The following is a 20,115-nucleotide window of genomic DNA, read 5'->3' as shown; positions in this document are numbered from 1 at the left end:
CTTCCAGTAAATAAGCTTTTATCTCTGTGGTCATTCTGACAATAGCAAGTGTGTAACATTCAGGTGTGCTATGAAGAAAAGTGGCTGGACCCCCACACAATGCCTATTAGAAGAAGCCAAGCCAAGACCAGAAGCTTCCACGCAGCAGCAGCCGCTCCCTTAGCAGGGCTTCTCGGGGGGAAAATCACAGGAAATTCTACCCTCTACTTTCTCCCTGGCAACCGGTCTACATTACCACGTCATCCTGCTTCCTCTCTTGTGGACCAATCCGTCTTATTACTTTCCGAGTGATCTGTTGAAAGCAACACGGAGAAGTAGGGACTAGTCTGTGTCAAGAGGGGGCGCTATAACCTATTACACACAACGGTGTTTCTCATGCAGGGCATTTCAACTCTAGCAGAAGCGCAAAATCTCAATGGCGATTACTTTTCTCGTGATGAGGTTGCCTTCTTCATCAGTAAATTGCTCTTCTGTGACAGATTCACCAGGGATGTTTTTGGCTTCCTCCCCCTAAAGGATGCAGCATAGAGATTGGCGACATGAGAGAGGAGAGCTTAGGCAGGTACTGATCCAGGTCCACAGCACACCACACAGCAAAACACACACACTCTGGAGCTGTAGGGAAGTCACACACTCTGCTTCTCTCTCCAGCGAAAGACAAGACTGACATTGGTTGGTTAGTCAACAGTTGTTAACCTTTGGTCTTACACCTCAGGCATGTATGGTAGAGACCGCAACAAATTTCAAGAAGGCAAAGATGCAGTTAACCCATGGATAAGCCAAGAGACTTCACCGGTTGAAACAAGATTAGTCAGTGGTTAATGGTAAGAACGGACGAAGGCACTCCAACAAAACTCTTGGTCATCAGTCACACCATAGCTCAAGAGATTTTGTAAAGCAAGTTCTATCTACTTTGATAGAGGCAGTTTCTGAGTTGGGAAAAGATACATTTTTTTAAAAAATCACGCACTAAGGGTAATGCATTTTTTGAAAAGATTATGAGAAAGGTTCAGGGTAAAGAAAGTCTCCTTTGTGGGGCTCGGGGGTGGGGAGGCTGAGGTTTTCATTGACTGTATGCAAGGATAGCTGATGTGGTATTCCACCATCCACGTGGGCCAGCCCGGTGGAAAAAGCATCTTACATTTCTTGGTATTGATTCTGTTATTAGCTGCTCTCTCATTTCAAGTGGGAACTGCCGGCGGTCTTCTGAGCTCATTCTTAGCCCTGTTATCTGTGTAGTATCGGTTGACTCAATGTAGAGGGAAGGGAGACTGGCAGACTGGAGAGGTCTGACATCCCAACACTCTGAAGTCTGCAGCAAGTGTTTCAGGGTGGGTGGTGCTGGGGGGATCTATTCTTGTTTCCTATGGTTGGTTTCACATATTAGCAGGAATGCCATTTTACTTTAAAGATAAGTTGTCTACACGAGACAACTAAAGGGCCAAAAGAAGGTCATGGAGGGTTCTTTTTACTGTGGGTAAAGAAAGAATGAATGAAGTATCTCTGAGGTGTTTCTTCTGTGCACACCCAGCTCTCCGAATGGTACACAAGGGAAGGAAGCCCTTAGGAGGCTCTAACAAGACAGAAATCCATTCACTGTGCTCTGAGCATGCCGTTTGTGGGAAGATGCTAATTTATTATTTTTTTTTTTTAAAGAACCTTGGAAAGGAAAGGAGGAAGTACAAGAAGGTGTGGATACAAGAACAAGATAGGTACAAGTGTATTGCTGACTTAGATGAATACCTTCAGAAGAATCAAAGCCCTACTAATCAATCGACGATACTGCTTCTTGCACTGTTTCAGAAGGTGAGATTTTTCTTTGTCTCATTCCTGAAGATGTACAATACGTCAGTCAAAGATGCCGACGGCTCTCTTTAAGACCAAAACAAAGTAAGTATGTAGCCCCTCACTACACTAGAGGAGTAGATTGTATTAGAAGGCCAGTTAAGATTTATGGACTAGGTCTTTTGAAGATCTATGCCTCTTTAACTCTCTGTCAATTATGCTAGAGATTTAAGGTTCTCAGTGAGAGGTCTCTGGGACTCCTTGAGTGGGAGAGAGAGCAATTGCTAATTAGCTTTGAAGGTTCATGAAGTCTCTACTGTACTTTCACATAAACAAACCCCCCCCCTCCACTTAGTCTTGTTGACAAGAGTATTTCTGTCACCCTTGCCCCATTTTAAAGCAACATCATGGTGCATGTGTTTTGGGGTGGGGATGGGAGCGTCCTCATCTCTGGTGGTCTCTTTAAGGACACCATGGAACTTCCTTTGGCACACCTGGGAGAGGCACGACTTTTTTCTTTTTCTTCCTAGATGTCTGTGAATATAGGAAGGACATTATAAGGAGACCTGGCTTGCTTTCATGCACGTAATAAAATGTGAACTTCCCAATCCAGAATGAGTGTTATATATTCTGCAAATGCCATGACCTGTCAAGAATGCACTGTGTGTATACTACGCTGGTTAGTTTTATATCCACTTGACATAAGCAATAGTCATCTGAGAGGAGGGATTGCTTCCATGAGATCAAGTTGCAGACGAGCCTGTAGAGTGTTTTCTTAATTAGTAACTGATGTGGGAGGGCCCAGCTTAGTGTGAGTGGTGACACCCTGGGCTGGTGATCCTGGGTTCTATAGAAAAGCAGGGGAAGCAAGTCGGTAAGCAACACCTCCTCGTAAGCTACTGATTCCAGGTTCCTGCCCTGACTTCCTGCAGTTATAGACTGCTACCTGGAAGTATAAGCCATATAAACCCTTTCCTTCCCAAGTCACTTTTGATCATGGTGTTTCATCATAGCAATCGAAACCCTGAAATAAGACATACACTCTAAGAGACCTGTCGTGTATAGGTGTGTGTGCATGTGTATATAAATGATGCATGTGTAGGGATACTCTGAATTTTGTGAGACAAAAGTGATACATAGTTTTATATAATTTTGGATTCTTTGGTTTGTGGGAAGCATACATAAGAACTCTTTGAAATCCAGCAAAAAAAAAAAAATGTTGAAAATCACAACAATACGTTCGCATAGTACAGTTTGGATATTAACCAGTCTTAGTTGTTTGGCTGTGAGTTAGACTTGCTAAGCACAGATCTCAGCAACTTAAGCTCAGGTAGGCATTTGAGACTGTGGGAGTATCAAATTACATACAAGGAAATGGATGCACAGATCAGATTTCATTTAAAAATGAAAGGGTCGACCTGATCGGACATGACGAGACCAATCATTCAATCATACTGACTGAGCGAGTGGAGCTGCTCGCACCGCGGCCGGCGTGGAATCCTGAATGTCACTTCCTATGGAGATGCTCACCAGCCAAAGCTTCCAGGGAAGGACAGGACAGGACAGGACAGCCCCGAGTGGCTTCCTGTGGCCCACAGTCTAACAGGCCACTGGAGCCCTGCCCTGTTCAACGTCTGGGTAGCAGGTCGGGTTCCCAGCACGGCGTCCATCATGCTGCCCTTTTCTGTGTCACAGGGGAAGTCTTGATGGTCAAATGCCTGACTTGGTTTAGCAAAAAATCTCTTGTATGTCTTCTGTGCAAAAAAAGCCCTTCACTGCCAAGCTACGGACCTTGTTCTGCTTCCAGAGCTGCTGCTGCCTGGCTGTGTGATTTTAAAATAAATCAGCTTATCTCCGAGCATCAGTTCATCTGGGTAGAACAGTGGTTTGTGTCAATGACCTTTTAGGTCAGAGTAGCAGAGTTTCATGGTTTTAACAGTGAGGATTCTCACGCTATGTCTGCCACATACCATTGATATCCCGGGACTCCACTGGAGACCCACACATAGACTAAGGAGGAGCGAGAGAGGTGGGATTCTTCTAGTCTGCCTCTACAATTGCAACAGAAGACTAAGTAACTAGAAAGCATCCTACACACGTCTTGTTTGTTGCGCTGTGGTGTCCTGTAACAATTAGTGCTATTTAGCTTTCGGTTTCTCTGTCCTAGCAGAAGGAATCCTTAAAGCTTCTCTACAGTGATTATACTCTTAGGATGATGCTCTCCCCAGCCACAAGGCCATCTTCTGAGGTTACTGCTGGCTCATTCTCTCTAAAATGAGCCCAACTTCAAAGAATGGGCATTTGGGTAGAATATAGATTCCTGTCTCACAAAGCCTATGTATGGCCTTCTGGTTTATTTTAGGGTTTTCAACACATGCTCTAAAAATGCATGCATGTGTTGTATATATCACTATCCATACGTTAAGTTCAAGTACACATGTAACTCCCTCTAATAAACTGCTTAGAGACGGACTTGCTGATGTGCTGCATGTAGAAGGTTAGGGGACCAAAAGAATCTTCACTGGCTCAGCAGTGTGTCTATTTCTATGTGGGTCCTCTTTTTTTTTTTTTTTTTAAATCCCTCTGGCTTTGTAGTATCTGTGTAACTGCGTTTCTAGTAGAGTTTGGTTAGCATTTAAAGGGGAGGCTGCTGTAGAATACTGGGGTGAAGCCACAGAAGGCTGCCACATATTAGATGGGAAAAGCAGCTTGCCTGATGGTATGTTCAATGTGTTTCCTCTGGGTGTTTCACTAATCATCATTCATGGGAGTGAGCCACAGGACCAGAGAACCCTGAGGCCCTGCTTTGCCAGCACAGCGAACATGCGAGCAGTGACCAGCTGGGAGGATTTCATAGACAGGAAACCACATATTTGAAAATACACTATAGACATCACTAAATCGGTTTGCCTGTTGGGATTTCCACAGGAGTGACTCAGGGTGTGGCCAGCACCTAAAGTGTTCACTCATTGCTGAGTTAGGGGAAGAGTTCAAAATGTAGAAAGTCACTTCATTTAGAATGTTTTTAGAATCTTTGAGAAGTTGTATTTGAGCAGATCTGATGGCTCCTCCCCCCTGCCCCCCCCCCCCCAAGCAGGATTAAGAAATGGAGGGAACCTAATTACAGAACTTTCCAGCTTTGGGTTGAGTCTTCTGACACTGCAGTTGTGGAGTCTAATAAACAGTGTGCAGTGTGCACTTCTCCTTACTCTCCCTCTCCAGAGATACCCACTAGAAGTCTCAGGTGGTGTGGCTCACCCTCGGCGTGCCACGCATTGTGAATGGCTTGTCACAAGGGAGGTACTGTGCTCTCAGCTGTGCAGGATGAAGGTGGAATTTTCACTTCTAGCAAAAACTGGTCCCAATACTTAAAAGTTCACTTCATTTTGGGCATGTGTTAAGTATTGCTAGCGCCTGTTTCTGGAGTTTCCCAGGTTGCGCACATGTGAGTGCCAGGCTGTGACCTAAACTTTTCAGTCACCGTTTGATAATGAGATGATGGCTTTCTTTTCCAAGTCCAGCCTGTGGCACTTCCCTCTCTTCCACGTTAGATTCTGGGGTGTCGATTGAGCCCTGTGTCCACTGTCCCTGTGTCTCACCAAGACAGAGAGAGGAACCCAAGTGCCAGGAGCTCTCAGACAGAATCACGCAAAACACACACTAGCACACAACAAGCTTTCCTTTTGGGTCGTTCTTTTACAAGGACTTCAAGAAACAAGCCTTCGAGAAACAGCAAAGAAACAGCCAGGTTATTAGACATGCTGAATTTCCCAACGCTCATTAAAGGCTTCTAGACCCAGCAGCAGCCCATCTCGCTCCAAGCTCCTGGTACCTTTATAATCACACGCCTTCGTATGACCCGGGTAGTGATCCTCTGCTCCTCCTCTGAGCTTGAATCACTCTCACTGTTTCTCAAGTCCTGATAAATGCATGTTTTTTAAGTATAATTTTATCATCAATATTAAAAAGAAAAGATATTCTGAAAAGGCAAATTAAGAAAGAGTTATATTTACTTATTCCACGCCCCCCAAAGAATAGCAAGATATATGTTTAAGAGAACCCTGTGAGTTGAGTGGACGAAAATGTCTTAGCAATATTCAGGCTAATTCAGGTGATTGGGTGTGTCTCTGAATGTTCACATGTGTGTGTGTATGTGTGCATAGGTGTGCCTCTGTATGTGTGTTGTCTGTGTCCACAGTAAAGATGGTGGCACACACCTTTAGTCCTAGTACTCGGAAGGCAGAGGCAAGCATATCTCTATGAGTTTGAGGCCAGCCTGGTCTACAGAGCAAGTCCAGGATAGCGAAAGCTATACAGAGAAACCCTGTCTCAAAGAATAAGGTAAAACTAAAAATTAAAAGCTAAATGAGGTTTTTGAATTCCTGTTTATACTAGTTTTAAATCTGCCTTCCTGTGACTTGATTGTATGAGCTTGTAATTTAGGCCCTATTACACTTGGTCTCTCCAGAGAGAGGCACATGTGAATTTAAGGGAATTCTGGTTTACTTTGTTAGCTATATCAAAAGCGACTCCCGGGGTTGATACAAGCACTTGTCTGTATCAGGAGATGAGGGTCCAGCAAGAGCTTACGCTAATGAGTGAGGGACTATGGCCTGTGAGCACTTGAGAGCTTTTGTAAGACCTAGAATGAAATGACAGTGTAAGCCAGAACATTGCTGGGATCATAGGATTGTAAGTTCAAGGCCAGCCTGGACAACTTAATGAGATCCTGTCTCAAAACTCTTTGTGTGTGTGTGTGTGTGTGTGTGAGTATCCCAGACATAGCTCAGTGGTAGAGAACTTGTATTCCCAAGACCCCACAAAGACAGAGAGAGACAGAGAAGAACAGATAGAACCAGTAATTCTGCCATGAATTCAGGGATCTGGAAAAAACTATTGAGTGGCAAACAGTTAATAATTCAAGTGGGAAAATACTGTTATTCGGTAAATATTCTTTGCCATGCTATTTAATTGCAATGATAGGATTATGCAAATGACTAAGTCAGGGAGCTAGGGACTGTGTAGTTAATGCCATTAGGATAAGGTATGGCTGTATGGGTTTGCAGGGGGCAAGGGATGCTGGGATTAGAAAAATCACTATAGGAGTGATAGTCATTAAGTAAAACGATGGCTAACATTGTAAGGATAGGTAACACACTAGGACATAGTGGTTGCTAATAGTCCACTGGCAAGTAGTTAAAGTGGTAAGAGTCATGTTAAATCCTGACTTTGTATGAGGTTCCGTTGGAGAACACAGCTGTCAAAGTAAATACTTGCTGGTATCTGTGCAAGAAACAGAGCTTAAAAAAATCACAGTCCCTGCAGTAAGTAGCCTTCAAATTTCACAAAAAGAAAGCACATGAAGGAGAGGGGGGAAAAAAACAAAAATAACAACATGTAAAGGACCTATTAGAAAAACAGGCAAAGGTAGGAGAAACTCATATTCACGAAGACACAGGCGATTCTAGGATCAACAGGCTAGAGGAGGCGGAAGGGGGAGATGTGAATTACTCAGATACAGATTGTAAGCTGGCAGAGTCAGAAGCGTGACACGTTAGAGCAAATACTAACACAGGGTGCACATGCCCGTCTGACAAGTGACCCTTGCAAGACTCCCAGCGCAGCCAGTCACATACAGAGGTGGCTGGTGGGGTCAGGGTTCCAGTGTCTTCTCTCTCCTTGGAGACATAATTTGCTTAGCCTTAGAAGTAGGGAGCAAGCAGTGTAGAACTGCAGGCTTCCTTTCAGAGAATTCTCTAGAAACCAGTAAAGGGTCAAGCTTTGGGAAAATGTGTGGGATTTCTCTCCTTGCTTTGGGAGGAGAGAGGAGAGCAGGGCTTTACCTTGTAACAGCAGGCGGTCATCCGCGTAAACGCTTCGCCCGGGCTTTTGACCTGCTTTTTCAGGGGACAAAAAGGGGTCTGTTGTCTGAAGTGGACATCAGATGGCCTTGTTGGTTGCTGCTGTACTTAAGACTGGGCCACTGAAGACATGCCCCGGGGCATCTTGGGATTGAGCTCGAGTTCACATCCCCCAGAAGCTGGGATGGGCATGTGCACTGCGTGACTCCCTGGGAACTTTGGTTTCCGTTGCTAGTGAAGCCTGCTGCGTTCTGTTCAGGCTGGGAGCCATTTCTCTCAACCCTCTACTCGCCACACCCACGTGGCTCTCGGGTGAACCACATCCACACAAAACCAGATCGTGTCACATGTCTGTGCTGGTTTCTTATAGTTCTTTTCCCTCCCCCTCCCTTCAGGATATATCTTCCTAGGTAAAAAATATCATGTTACTGATAGTCCATTTTTTTTGTGTGTGTGTGTGTCGGGGAATTTGTTTTAAAATGACCATACTTAGCTGTTTGGCATTTTAAAAGACAAGATTCTTGCCCAAACTCATCCTGCTCAAATATACTAAGAAGTCAAAAGCAAAACTCAACATTGAAAAGTACACCTGCCCAGAAGAAAGGTTAAAAAAAAAAAAAAAAAAAAAAAAGGAGGTGGGGGTGGAGAGAATCAAGCTTAAAAGAAAAAAAAAAAAAAAAGAAAGAGAGAAAAAGAAAAAGAAGAATCATTTCAAAGCTTAGTACTGGTGACAACGACCAGCTCGTCTACATAAATGATGATCTACTGAAGCGGCATTTCCTCTCAATTTCCTTTCTAATACTCTAGAAAGGGACCAAAAAAGTATGAATAGGGGAAGATTGGTAAATGATTCGTTGGTTGACAGTCATTAGCTTCTGAGTGCCCAAGTGGGTTTTTTTTTTTAATTTAAAAAAATTTTTGGTGTGCACTTAAGCATTGCTTTATAAAATATTGTTTCCTCTCTAAATGCTGGTCTTAAGTGAACTAGGTGTGTCTCAGGTCACGCCACAAGAGCTTGCGCATCAATGACAGAGGACTGGGTTTACTGCATAGATGACAGAAAATCAGAAGCATAAAGGCAACACTTAAAAACCAGAAGACAGTAGGAAAGCTGGGTATGGTGGTGCACACCTTTCATGCTAAGATCCAAGAGGCAGGCAGACCTCTCGAGTTTGAGGCCAGCCTGGTCTACATGGTGACCACCTATATCAAAAAGCCGAAACAACTCGTTTTAATTGTCTTTCATTGGTGAGAGATAATTTCACTTAAAAAAATACTTTAATGTCTCAAAACAGTAAAACAAAAGAATGAAAAAAATCTATTGGGTTTTATCAGAGGGTCTACATGCTGATGATCAACTGAGATATTAAAAAGGATGTTTCTAAATATAAGCTTCTGCCTTCCGTTGAGTCCCCCTTATCCTGGAAATTGCACCTGTTCCATTTTTCAAATACATTGCAACATCAGGTCCTACAGAATAGCGCGCATTGATGGGTTAGACTCCACGGAATAACTAGAATGTAAAAATCACCTTCATTCTCCCCTAAGAACAAAGGCTGGGTTTGTGATCAGGGAACGCCAGAAATGATGTTTCTTTGTTTCTTTGGTCCTCAGCAATGGCTGGGGATACTCTATTCCCTTGATGACTGAAGGTGGTAGCTCACAGGATACATCCTCCCCTGGGCTTGCTTTCCTGGCTGCCTCCAGCCCATCACTTAGGAATCATAAAGCAGCCCATGGGCGCGCATGATGATGAGAGCACGTTGTCTGTGTAAGTGACGTACCATAGCACGCTGTCTACGTAAATGACGTACCGTAGCACGTTGTCTGCGTAAATGACGTACCTTAGGCTCTGACCTGGTGGACCCCTCTTCTTCCTGGAGGTTGAGCCTGGCTTTGCCGTCAGCCGTAGTCCTGGTCATCTTTTTCATGCCGACAGGCACACAGGGTTTAGGTGCGTCTTCTATGACAAGCTTGCTGGTTTCTTCCAGAGATTTCTGGTAGGCTGTGAGGGGCGACACTGGTTCCTCAGTGCGACCACATCCGTGTGTTTTTGGTTTCAGGTTCTCCTTGATGCTCTGTTTCCCTATATCGTTTTGGGATTCCGGGAAGTAGGGTTTTGCCTTTGCTTCTGGAATGACTTCCGCTGTGTGGTTTCCATTTGCTTCGATCTTCCCAGGTTCTCCCGTGAGGTATGAGGTAATAGAATCCCGAGCCTGGTCAGAGCTGTAAAAGAGACAATATGTGAAGTCACAAGGGCAATGTTTGGCTGTACATACCCATGTTGCCGAACTACTTCCAAAGGCATAACATAGGAATGAAAATAAAAAATTGCGGGTGGATTTAAAATGTGAGGGTTTAGCATAGGTGGGCCAGCAAGGTATTCCCAGGCTCCAGGCATCCCCAAGACCCCAGCTTCCAAGATGGCTAATAGATTGCCACTTTAAAAAATTGTTGGAGCTGGAGAGGTGACTCAGCACTTAAGAGCACTTGGATGTTGTCTTCTTCTAGAGGTTCTGAGTTCAAATCCCAGCAACCATATGATGGTTTACAGCCGTCTATAACGGGATCTGATGCCCTCTGCTGGTGTGAGGGTGTACATGCAGACAGAGCAGTCACGTACATAAAAATCATAAAAATCACGTACATATAAACCTTTTAAAAATCGTTTTTTTTTTTATGTTTAAATTTTACACCTTCAAAAAGAAATGTGGATGGACACATAGTTCCAACCTCCCTGATTTAAAAGGGAAGGTTAGTGTGAAAAAAATATTGTGCCATTAATTAAAAATAAATCAAAAACAGACCCAAACAGTTCCTGAGGAGAAAAAAAAAAAAAACAACAAAAAGGAATTCCTGAGTGGAAACTGTATTCTTGGGAATCCCAAACTGGAATTCTTTGCAGTTTTCGTCTGTGCGGACCCCCGCCACACTTCGTTAACCATGATGCTTTTAGTGAAACCTCCTTTGTCCGCTCCAGCTCTCCACTACCTTCAGTGACCAGAGGGACTTCTGGTCATTTCGGGGACTCTTTCCTAAAGTGTGCTAAGTCTTGTCTTTTCTAATGACTTTTAATATATACATGTAATGTATATATAATGTATATATTTATTTAAATATATTTGTATATCTCATATCTTATATAGTTATTTTTTACTAGTTTTAACACAGACCATTTGTTTTATCTGGTAGCTCACACATCATTTTTAATATCATGCTTACTGCACAGGGAAGGCAGAGGTTAGAGCATTATATTTTATGTTAATGTTGACGAGCAGATATAAGCTCTGTCATCCTAGTGGGACACAGAGATGGGGCTAAAGTGCCCTTTGCCCTCTGCAGGAGCTGCTTCGGTAGCCAAAGAGCCAAGTTATTGATAACTTTGTTTCTCAAAAGAGGTTTCCTAATCTCTGCCAAGATTAGGTTTCCTAATCTCTATCTTGGAGTTGCAACTGGAAGAAAAAGTTGAACAGCAAAATGGAACTATGTGGTTAGGAAATAATATTCCCAGTCTTGCGTCCCACTGAGGTTCCTCACCGGCGCCAATTGAAGCAGAGGTATATTTTACAGTCTGATATGTAAGGAGGAAAAATATGACCTCTTGTTTCTAGAGGCTACTGTTTACTTCAGTCTTTGGGGATGGAAGACACTATTTCTTGTTTGGTCTACAAACCTGCTTGAGGGAAGGAGTGTTATAAAGATTATTAAAACGATCTTCTTAGAACTTAGAAATCCATCCGAGTCACAAGGTGCCGCCCTTACAGAGGTGGGGCTCTTGACTTATTATCTGGAGCAGGGTTAGCACAAAAAAGCCAAATGCACATCCACAGAACTACTGAAGCCATATGCCAGTGGCTCTCATGGTTCTGTGTAAAAAGCCTGTGTATAGAAAATGGGGAGAGCCCAGAAGGCGTGGTGGCACTCACTCTTAGCCCAGCACCCAGGAGGCAGAGGCAAGTGGGTCTCTGTGAGTTCAAGGCCAGCCTAGTCTACAGAGCAAGTTCCAAAACAGCCAGGACAACGAAGAGAGACCCATAAATTTGGAGAATTATGGTTGAATTTAAATTCACCTTTCTCTAGGGATTATAGCACACATAACCAATCTTTATAGAGAGGGCATATTCCCAAACACATCTCATCATTTAGAAAATGAGTCACTGCTAAAAAGTGCCTACTTACAATGTAAGGGCAGAGTACCCTATTTTCATGGGTATTTCCTGAGACACAGCCATACCTGTCATCCAGACGGTCCAGTAACCCACCAGTTAGTCTTCGAGCTTGCGCTGGGGACTCTAGGCTTCCACTTGGCGTCTCGTTCTGCCAACCTGCAAGTGAAGACATTGCCAGTTCTGCTCGCTGAACACGGTTAAGCATAGCCTGCCCCTGGTCTTCTGTCATCTCCTCAGCCTCTACTTCTTCAAGTTGAATGTCCTCAAACAGAGATTTGACCTTGTCTTCTGTCACTTCCTCATCAGGACCAGATTTTCCTTTTTCCTGCTGTTCAGAGCTCATGCCTACTTTTCTAGTCTGCGGTCTCAGTGGCTCTGCCTGCCGACCGTCGTTTGGGATCCCGGGCACACTCGCCCAGCACTGAGCACACTCGCTCTGACACAGGTCCTTCAACTGGCTCTCATCTACGTCCAGTGGGTCGGCCGGGTCTGTTACAGTTACAGAATCGTCCATTTTGCTGTCTTCTAAAGAAGTGTCCTCTGCGGTTACCACTGGAGGTCCACCTGTTGGATGCTCTATGTTTCCCTGGGAAGGCACCAGCCCGTCACTCAGTCTACTGGGGGTCCTAAAGGGAGACTCTATGCTAGAGATATCACTAAAATGGTCATCTTGCTGGAAAGGGTTGGGTGGTGTGCAGTACAACCCCATGGGGGTCTCCAGCTCCACTTGAAAGGAAGGGTGACCTATGGAAGACAGTACATTTGGACTGACTGGAATGAGCTAGAACACATCGAACACAAACACATGGAATAACTCAAATTATATCAGGTATGACAATGCATGATGGGTTACAGAGTAATGTTCACAGTCTCATGGTTTAGTTCCGTTACATGTCATTGAGTGAAACGAAATAATGGCATCCTATCAGTTTTAATACAGTAATGGAACTATGCAGAAGAAATTAATTCAATTATAAAGTTAGTTGCCATATCTAGAAGCCATGTGGCTTAGGGCTAACACAACTTTCTCATTTTAGCATGCAAAAAAAATCTATGCTGTGGAACACAGCAAGCTGGAAGAAGCCATTTCTGTAATTAATTACTTCTTGCTTAGGTTAAATACTCTACACATGAGTAACATAATCCAACTCTAATTATTGCTTGTTTACATGAAATTTATGGAGGAAAGGAGGGATGAATTTACACTCTGGGGGGGTGGTGGTGGTGGAAATGATTACTAGGCCTTTAGAGTTACACTAGCGTTGGCTAAGGATTTAAAAAGGATGTTAGAAAGACAAGGGACTCCGAGTGCTTCGGGCACCTTAATGGCGCAGTGATGAGGGAGTCATGGTGCAAAGAGAGGTACTGGTGAAGCTGGTGATGGGAAATCTCCTTAGAACCATGAAGCAAATAAAGAGGAGGAAAAAAATGGTACACAATGGACACAGGAGGAGAGTGTAAGGGAAGAGTGTTCAGGATTCAGAACAGGGCTGTGCTAGCCTGCTCAGAAGGCGAGAAGACAGTCAACCCTAATTCTAAGCTCTACATGTCCTACAGAAGACTGTCCTAGCCCCAGCAGGGAGAAAGTCAACAGTGGTCTGGTCATGGCGAGGGAAGGAGGTTTCCCAAAAGCTCAACAAAGAGGAGAGACTTTTAAATGCAACAAGGTATGTGCTTCATTCACTGGTCTGCAATACCCAAGACTGGGCTCTTCCTAGTAGTTCAAGGCCAACAGCTAATATTGTTAAATTCAAGCTGCTATATATATGTTAGTGGACACCTGCCGGCTACAGCTGCCTATAAATGAGCCTCCTGTTAAAATCGGGCTAAGATTTATTTTTAGTTTGCATAAGCTTATTTTGTGTCTAACTTTTCCCTGGAAAATTAAATTAAGGAACCACACAACATTGCGCTACAATAACAAAATGCCACGACAAGCTTATTTTAATGATACTCAAACATTACAATGTTAAGAGAAGATGAACCAAGAATAACCACACTTGTGATTTGCTTTTCCCAATAAAGAGTAGAGGAAGCTCTAACTGTAACTTGCCAGTAATTCTCAATCTGCCCTATTCACCTAGTGCAAATGCATTTTTTCCCAACATATAGCCTCCCACCTAAGACAGGGCTCACAAGAGCATGTGTGTTCCAAGGACCCATGGTATTAATGTTTTCTGGATGACAGATACACTTCACCTTTAGGAAATGGGCACTTCCTAAGATTCTGTCGACTTTTCTGATGAGACACATAGAATTTAAAAAGCTCTTGGCTCTTGTTTGCCTATGTTTGCCAGTTAAATATGGAAAAATAACACCAGCATATTTCTTGACATTTGATTAACAGACACATATCGCTGGCTACTCTTGTTCTTGGCACATCTTATTTTCCATTCAACCCTCACTGTGGGGATGGATTCCCTTTTGTGAAGTGAGACGGGACTAGTTTCGAAAAACATGGCTGTCTTCTGTTACGTTTTTCCTGATGCTCTTCCACGACGGGCTATTTGTTTAATGGGGGAGTGGATTGTTAAATTAAACTAAAGGAAAGGTGATTTCTCAGTGATTTCTGTACTCACCAAATTAGAAAGAATGCTGTCTTTTGTGAACCACACATCAAATATTACTCTCCATCCCAGGAATTACTGGTATAAAGAAGGCTAATGGAATGTTAAGTGACTGAGCTATCTGGGATGATGGTAGACTTCTCCAGTGCATGCCTAGTTGCTTGGTTCTTGCTTGCCACAGTTGAGTCAGTATTCACCCCAGCCAGTACAGAGCGTGTTGCAGCTCGGCACATTACCTACTTGCTTAAAACTGGGCTCATGGTTTGATCTCACTTACGAATGAAAAGACAGCATTCGTTTGCTTTATAGATATTAAGTTTTCTACCATCTGGGTGTGCTGAGCACTAGAAACAACAGCTCTTCCAAAGACTGTATTTTCACATTTTATCCTCTGTGTCACACAGAGAGAGGTATTTCCTGAGCTTGCTCTGATAGCAGAATGCTGATCTGTAGACTTCTAGCCTAACCAAGATGCCATGAAAATGGGGAATTAAGTCAAGCAAATCACAGTGCCCGTGGTAGCTGAGCGGTTGCCTCGTCCGACAGTGTTTTCCTGATTTCATCGAACGATTAAGTAAATACGAACACTAAATTCAATTACCATCAACTGGGTCATGGAAAACATTGTTTTCATCTGCAAAGCTTCTGGTGCCTGAAATATTCCCATAATCAAATATTGGTCCTTCCAGCAGAGTTACAATGTCTATCCGGTTAATCTTCGTTAAGACCGAAGTTAAGGCATCAGCTGAAGAGGAGGGAAAAAGAAAGAAAGAAAAAAGAGGTTGAGCCACCCAGGGATACTATTGCCTTCAAGTTAACCCAGCAAAACCCCAAACTACGGCTTCTGCAGCTATGCTAGCATTCCAGCCCCACCCTTACTGCTGCTCGGCTCGAGCAGATCACAGATCACCCACTACTTTGGATAGCCCAGGGAACCAGGGAAGAATCCCAACTTGAAAGCTATCTGTGGAGGTCCCAGCGTTCATCCTGCCGCGACAAGGTGGATGGTCTTCAAACATCTGGACTCCTTTAGGAGATCTAATTCAGCATCATGTTCTGTTGATTCCCAAAAATGTTCATATCTCATCCTTATATCCATGCTGAACAGTTTAATAAACTACCAAGGTCAGGCCGACGAGGCAAAGCCACAGTAATTGACCCCACAGTGTGATGGGTGAGGGCTGGGTGCCTCAAACCCATCACTACCATCTACCCAAACCCAGTTATATAGCAAAGGCTTCTCCACTGCCCCAGGCCAAGCTGGGTACAACTGGCTAGCTCCCCTAGTTGTGTCCCATCCTCCTCTGTACCCAACTGTATCCTTCTACACCTGCCCCTGGGTAGAGCAGTAATTTCAAGCCATTTCTGATGACCATCCCATGACATAAGAGTTAGTATTTTTTTCCCCCCATTTCTAGAAGGTATGGGAAGAGGACCATACAAAATGCAAATTACTCCCTGCCATCTGCTTTCCAGAAAGCTTAAGCACAGGACACTGGGACACCAGCGCTTACTTATCAAGTTCGCCACTCTAGGGCAGCAGTTCTCAACCTTCCCAGACTGAGCCCCTTCAATTCCTACTATTCCTGTAGCTACTTCATAACTAATTCTGCTACTGTCGTGAATCATCATGATGTAAATATTAGTGTTTTCTGATAGCCTTGGTGACCACTGTGAAAGGGGCTTTGACTCTGTTTGGCTTGCGACCCACAGGCTGAGAACCATTGCTCTAGATACTTGGCTAATTCCACCCTTGCTGCTACATAAAGTTACAGGACACGGACAATCCCAAAATGAGCCCCAACAGTGGATTTCTCTCAAATATTGACCCTCTGTGGTTTTGAAAAATGAAGATAAATAATTTAGAGCATACTTGTGGCATTCTTTCCGTCTCTGGTCACCCACTTTTTTAATAACATGAAGCTCTGAGAAATTAAAGAATTGGGATTTTCCACACGTATTTGGTTGATTTCATCCACTGAAAAATTCAGTTCCCTTGCCAGCTCTGTAAAGAGAGAGAGAGTTAGAAGGGGCATATTTTACTTTACATGTAGTTCATCAAAGTCACCTAACACCTTCCCCCCCTCCTCCCCCAAAGCCCTCAGTGAGCACCGGGCGTTGCCCTACGGTAGCTGGTTTTACAGGCAGGTTGTGATGAGAGTCTCCTGAGAATTACTTACAATCAAATTCCCATTAGAAACCAGTTTTAAAGATTCTTGGGGTTTACAGAGAGGATGTTGCTGGGTTTTGTTGATTTAACCTGAAATTCTCTGCAGACTGAGATGAGATGGGGGCACACCACTCCTAAGCACACACTGAGACAGCAGGCGGGTGGCTCTAAGTAGTCCTACTGTATACACGTCTTACTCATTTGCTATTCCAGTGGCTAGGCCTTCGAGTTTCATGCACTCAGGTGAAGAGATGACTCTGGGGGTGGGGGTGGGGCATCTCATACTCGATCTGCAGCCGTTTGTGTGGAGAAAACAAAACAAAACAAAACACCTTACAAGTAAAGAGAAAGATGAACTTAATGTGGGCCCTCAAGATGGCTTAGCAGGTACAAGGCACCTGCCACCAAGCCTGATTGTCTGAGCCCGACCCCTAGAACCTGCATAGGAGAAGGATTGAGCTCAGTATGAATGGAGGGAGACTTGGGAAAAGGAGACATCTTTTCAGCGTTTACCTCTTTAGAGTACAGTTACCAAGCAGGCATTCCCTTCCTGACTGTAAGTAAGAAACACGAAGAAATGCTTCCATGGAAAGCGACTGGCCAAGATCTATTCCTGTCCAACATTTCTGACAGCTCAGCAAAAACGCATTCAGAAATCCTAAAAGTCCCCGTGTTTGGATGAGGAGGTTTATCAAGTGATCTGCCCACACGGGTGTCTCCTGCAGACTAGAACTACTGTGAGCTTGACGAGTGTCCCCCTTGATGAACAAAAGGAGGAAGTCTGCTGACATGAAATTGAGGTTTTAAGTTCTCTGTGATCATGGCGGACAGTTAGATATCATATAAAATGTTTGTTTCTGTAAGTGAAACCAGCCCTCCTCAGCACAACACTTAGCTCAGCACATGTGTGCACAGGTCCTTTTCTTTATAATCCATTTAACAACAGCAGAAGCTTAAGTCCGAGCTGTGACTCTTCAGCATAGTAGTTATCACACGTCTAAATTTGATATGCTATTTATCCATCAGAACCAAGATCAGAGGGCATTAATTTTATATAAAAAAAACTACAAAATATGTATTAGTTGCAAACAGATCTGAAGATTAGTTTAATGATCAGAGCTTACTAACGATGGTTTCAAGAGACATGTTTACGTTTTGTTTGCTTAGATGTTGTAATTTTTCTAAAAGTCTTCACTGATCATACAGTAGTTCTAATTGAAGAAGAAAATTCCAATTTTAATTCCTCCTTCCATTTCTTTAAGAGCAAACATTATTTATTGCTTGGGAGACTGAAGAATATTGATTTTGAGAAAATCAGAACAGGAGGACTTGTTTATTTTTAATTTAATTTAATTTAATTTAATTTAATTTAATTTAATTTAATGTGTGCATCGGTTTGAGAGTGTTGGATCTCCTGGAACTGGAGTTACAGTCAGTTGTGAGCTGTCACATGTGTGCTGGGGATTGAACCAGGGTCCTCTGAAAGAGCAGCCAGTGCTCTCAACTGCTGAGCCATCTCTTCAGACCCAGGAAGACCTGATTTTATTTCTTCTTTTCTAGTCCTGGAGATGAACTGAGGGTTTGAGTATGCCAGGCCACTGAGCTCTGTCCCTAGCTCATCTGGGTCCTTTTGTGTCACATTGCCAAAAAACTAAGGACTGTCCTGTTATGTGAAGGAAAATCTAGCAGGTATTCAGTAATAAGGCAAAAATCAGCTCAAAGAATGTGGATTTTCAGGTGAGCGACCCATGCCAGAATTGTTGTTAATATGGACTTTGTAGGGAAATATTTACACATGCAAACCACTACTAACTCCCATCAGCCTTCAGGGGACCACTCAGACATCTGACATACCAGAGTTCCGGGAAGCCCCTGGTCATTAGCAGCTTATCTCGAGCAGAGACTAAGGAAGGCTTGGTGATATGGTTGTGTGTGTGTGTGTGTGTGTGTGTGTGTGTGTGTGTGTGTGTGTCTGAGGCATATAAAGGAAAAACACGGTGACTCTGTTTCTTATGGCCTGGTTAACAGCTGATAATGGTATAACACGAGAACAGATGCAGTAGCTCATCATATATATATGCACATGTATACATGTATATGTATCATGACCTTAAAGACATGATATTAATCATTTTTAATAGCCTAGTTATGTATGGTCTGTAGTCATAAAAGAAATGAAACATTTGTTCCTGTATTTTTTCAGAGGAGTGTTCTAAGGTCTTTGTGTGTTTAAAAAGTATATTCAGTTTAGGAAACTTCAAATTTCTTGTGGATTGAGTCAGGATTTGGGAGTCTTGTTAGGATCGACACTACAAAGCTTAATTGCTTGGTAGATCCAGCCCCACATTTGACTTCGCTGATGTGAAACAAGGTTGGGTATTTCCTTTCCATCACTCGGACTGTAATGGTTTCATAGAACTCAAGAACATCGGGTGTGGTGGTGCACGCCTTTAATCCCAGCACTTAGGAGGCAGAGGCAGGCCTGGTCTACAGAGTGAGTTCCAGGACAGCCAGGGCTACACAGAGAAACCCTGTCTCAAAAAAAAAAAAAACCAAAAAACCAAAAACAAAAACAAAAAAAACCCCAAAAACCAAAAACCAAAAAAAAAAAAAAAAAACAAAAGCAAAACAAAACAAAACTCAAGAACCTTTGCCAATCACCATCTATTTCATCTACTTACCCCTTTTTCCAAAAACTAAGTTATAATCAAAACTTTCATTTCTTTGTTTCCTCTTTCATAGAAGTATCAAAAATAACGTTTGCTCTCTGTTGTCAAAGTAAAACAAGGTTTTCCTTTTAAACAAATCCTGAGGCATGATGGGAAGTTCATTTAAAAGCATCAGTCCACGAAAGGCATAGTGATTGGGTAGATACCATAGTCTAGGGAGGCTAAGGGACGTGTCTACAACTGCTTAGACCAGGGCAGGGGGTAATCAAGCCATTTGCTAAGAGTGCAGTTTTGTTGTTGTTGTTTGCTTGTTTGTATTTTCGAGACAGGGTTTCTCTGTATAGCCCTGGCTGTCCTGGAACTCTCAAGTCCAGGCTGGCCTTGAACTCTGAAATCCACCTGCCTCTGCCTCCCAAGTGCTGGGATCAAAGGTGTGCGCCACCACCGCCCAGCAAGAATTCAGTTTTAACAATGGGACATCCTAGTTATGTAGTCTTAGCTGGGTTTTATTCTATGCTCCAAAGGCATGTGCCCTCAAATACAAGACTATTCTTTTATGGAAATGGCCCCATGAAGAAAGGGTTTAAAATAAAATAAGATGTAATTTTATATCCTCTTATTGTATCTATACAGAAAACACTAAGAGTGTACAGTTGCTATCAGGAATCGTCAGGTGGGTAGAATTCTGGATAAAGCTTTACTCTTTGCTTGTGAGTACAGTTTACAGATGGACACAATGATTTTTTTTTTCAGGTGTTGAAGACAAGGGCATTGGGGAAGGGTACCTGCTTCATTCAGGAGCAGACAGACTTACCTGTCCAACTAAGTCCCAGGTGATCGGCTACTATCGCCATCCTGATATCCGTCCGCTCACAAGGACTCTGCGGACCTACG

At 43.3% G+C, this 20,115-nt stretch overlaps 1 protein-coding gene across 54 annotated transcripts in view; it reads right to left on the bottom strand.

The window, feature by feature from the left end:
- Ank3 (ankyrin 3, epithelial) overlaps window positions 1–20,115 on the bottom strand; it is a 493,951-nt gene that overhangs the window by 12,955 nt on the left and 460,881 nt on the right. For 41 of the 54 annotated variants that reach the window (XM_011243299.2, NM_146005.3, NM_170689.2 and 38 more), the window contains 5 exons: window positions 20,036–20,110; window positions 16,256–16,387; window positions 14,984–15,127; window positions 11,881–12,559; window positions 9,491–9,872 (listed from right to left, as the gene is read on the bottom strand). In XM_011243299.2, coding sequence (XP_011241601.1) covers window positions 9,491–9,872; window positions 11,881–12,559; window positions 14,984–15,127; window positions 16,256–16,387; window positions 20,036–20,110 — 1,412 coding nt within the window. The remainder of the gene's footprint in view (window positions 1–9,490; window positions 9,873–11,880; window positions 12,560–14,983; window positions 15,128–16,255; window positions 16,388–20,035; window positions 20,111–20,115) is intronic. The other 13 variants (NM_170688.2, NM_170728.2, NM_170730.2 and 10 more) reach the window with 1 other exon arrangement.

The sequence above is a fragment of the Mus musculus genome, chromosome 10 (assembly GCF_000001635.26).
Source record: "Mus musculus strain C57BL/6J chromosome 10, GRCm38.p6 C57BL/6J".
Lineage (NCBI taxonomy): Eukaryota > Metazoa > Chordata > Mammalia > Rodentia > Muridae > Mus > Mus musculus.
This window is presented reverse-complemented; position numbering and strand designations above follow the sequence as displayed.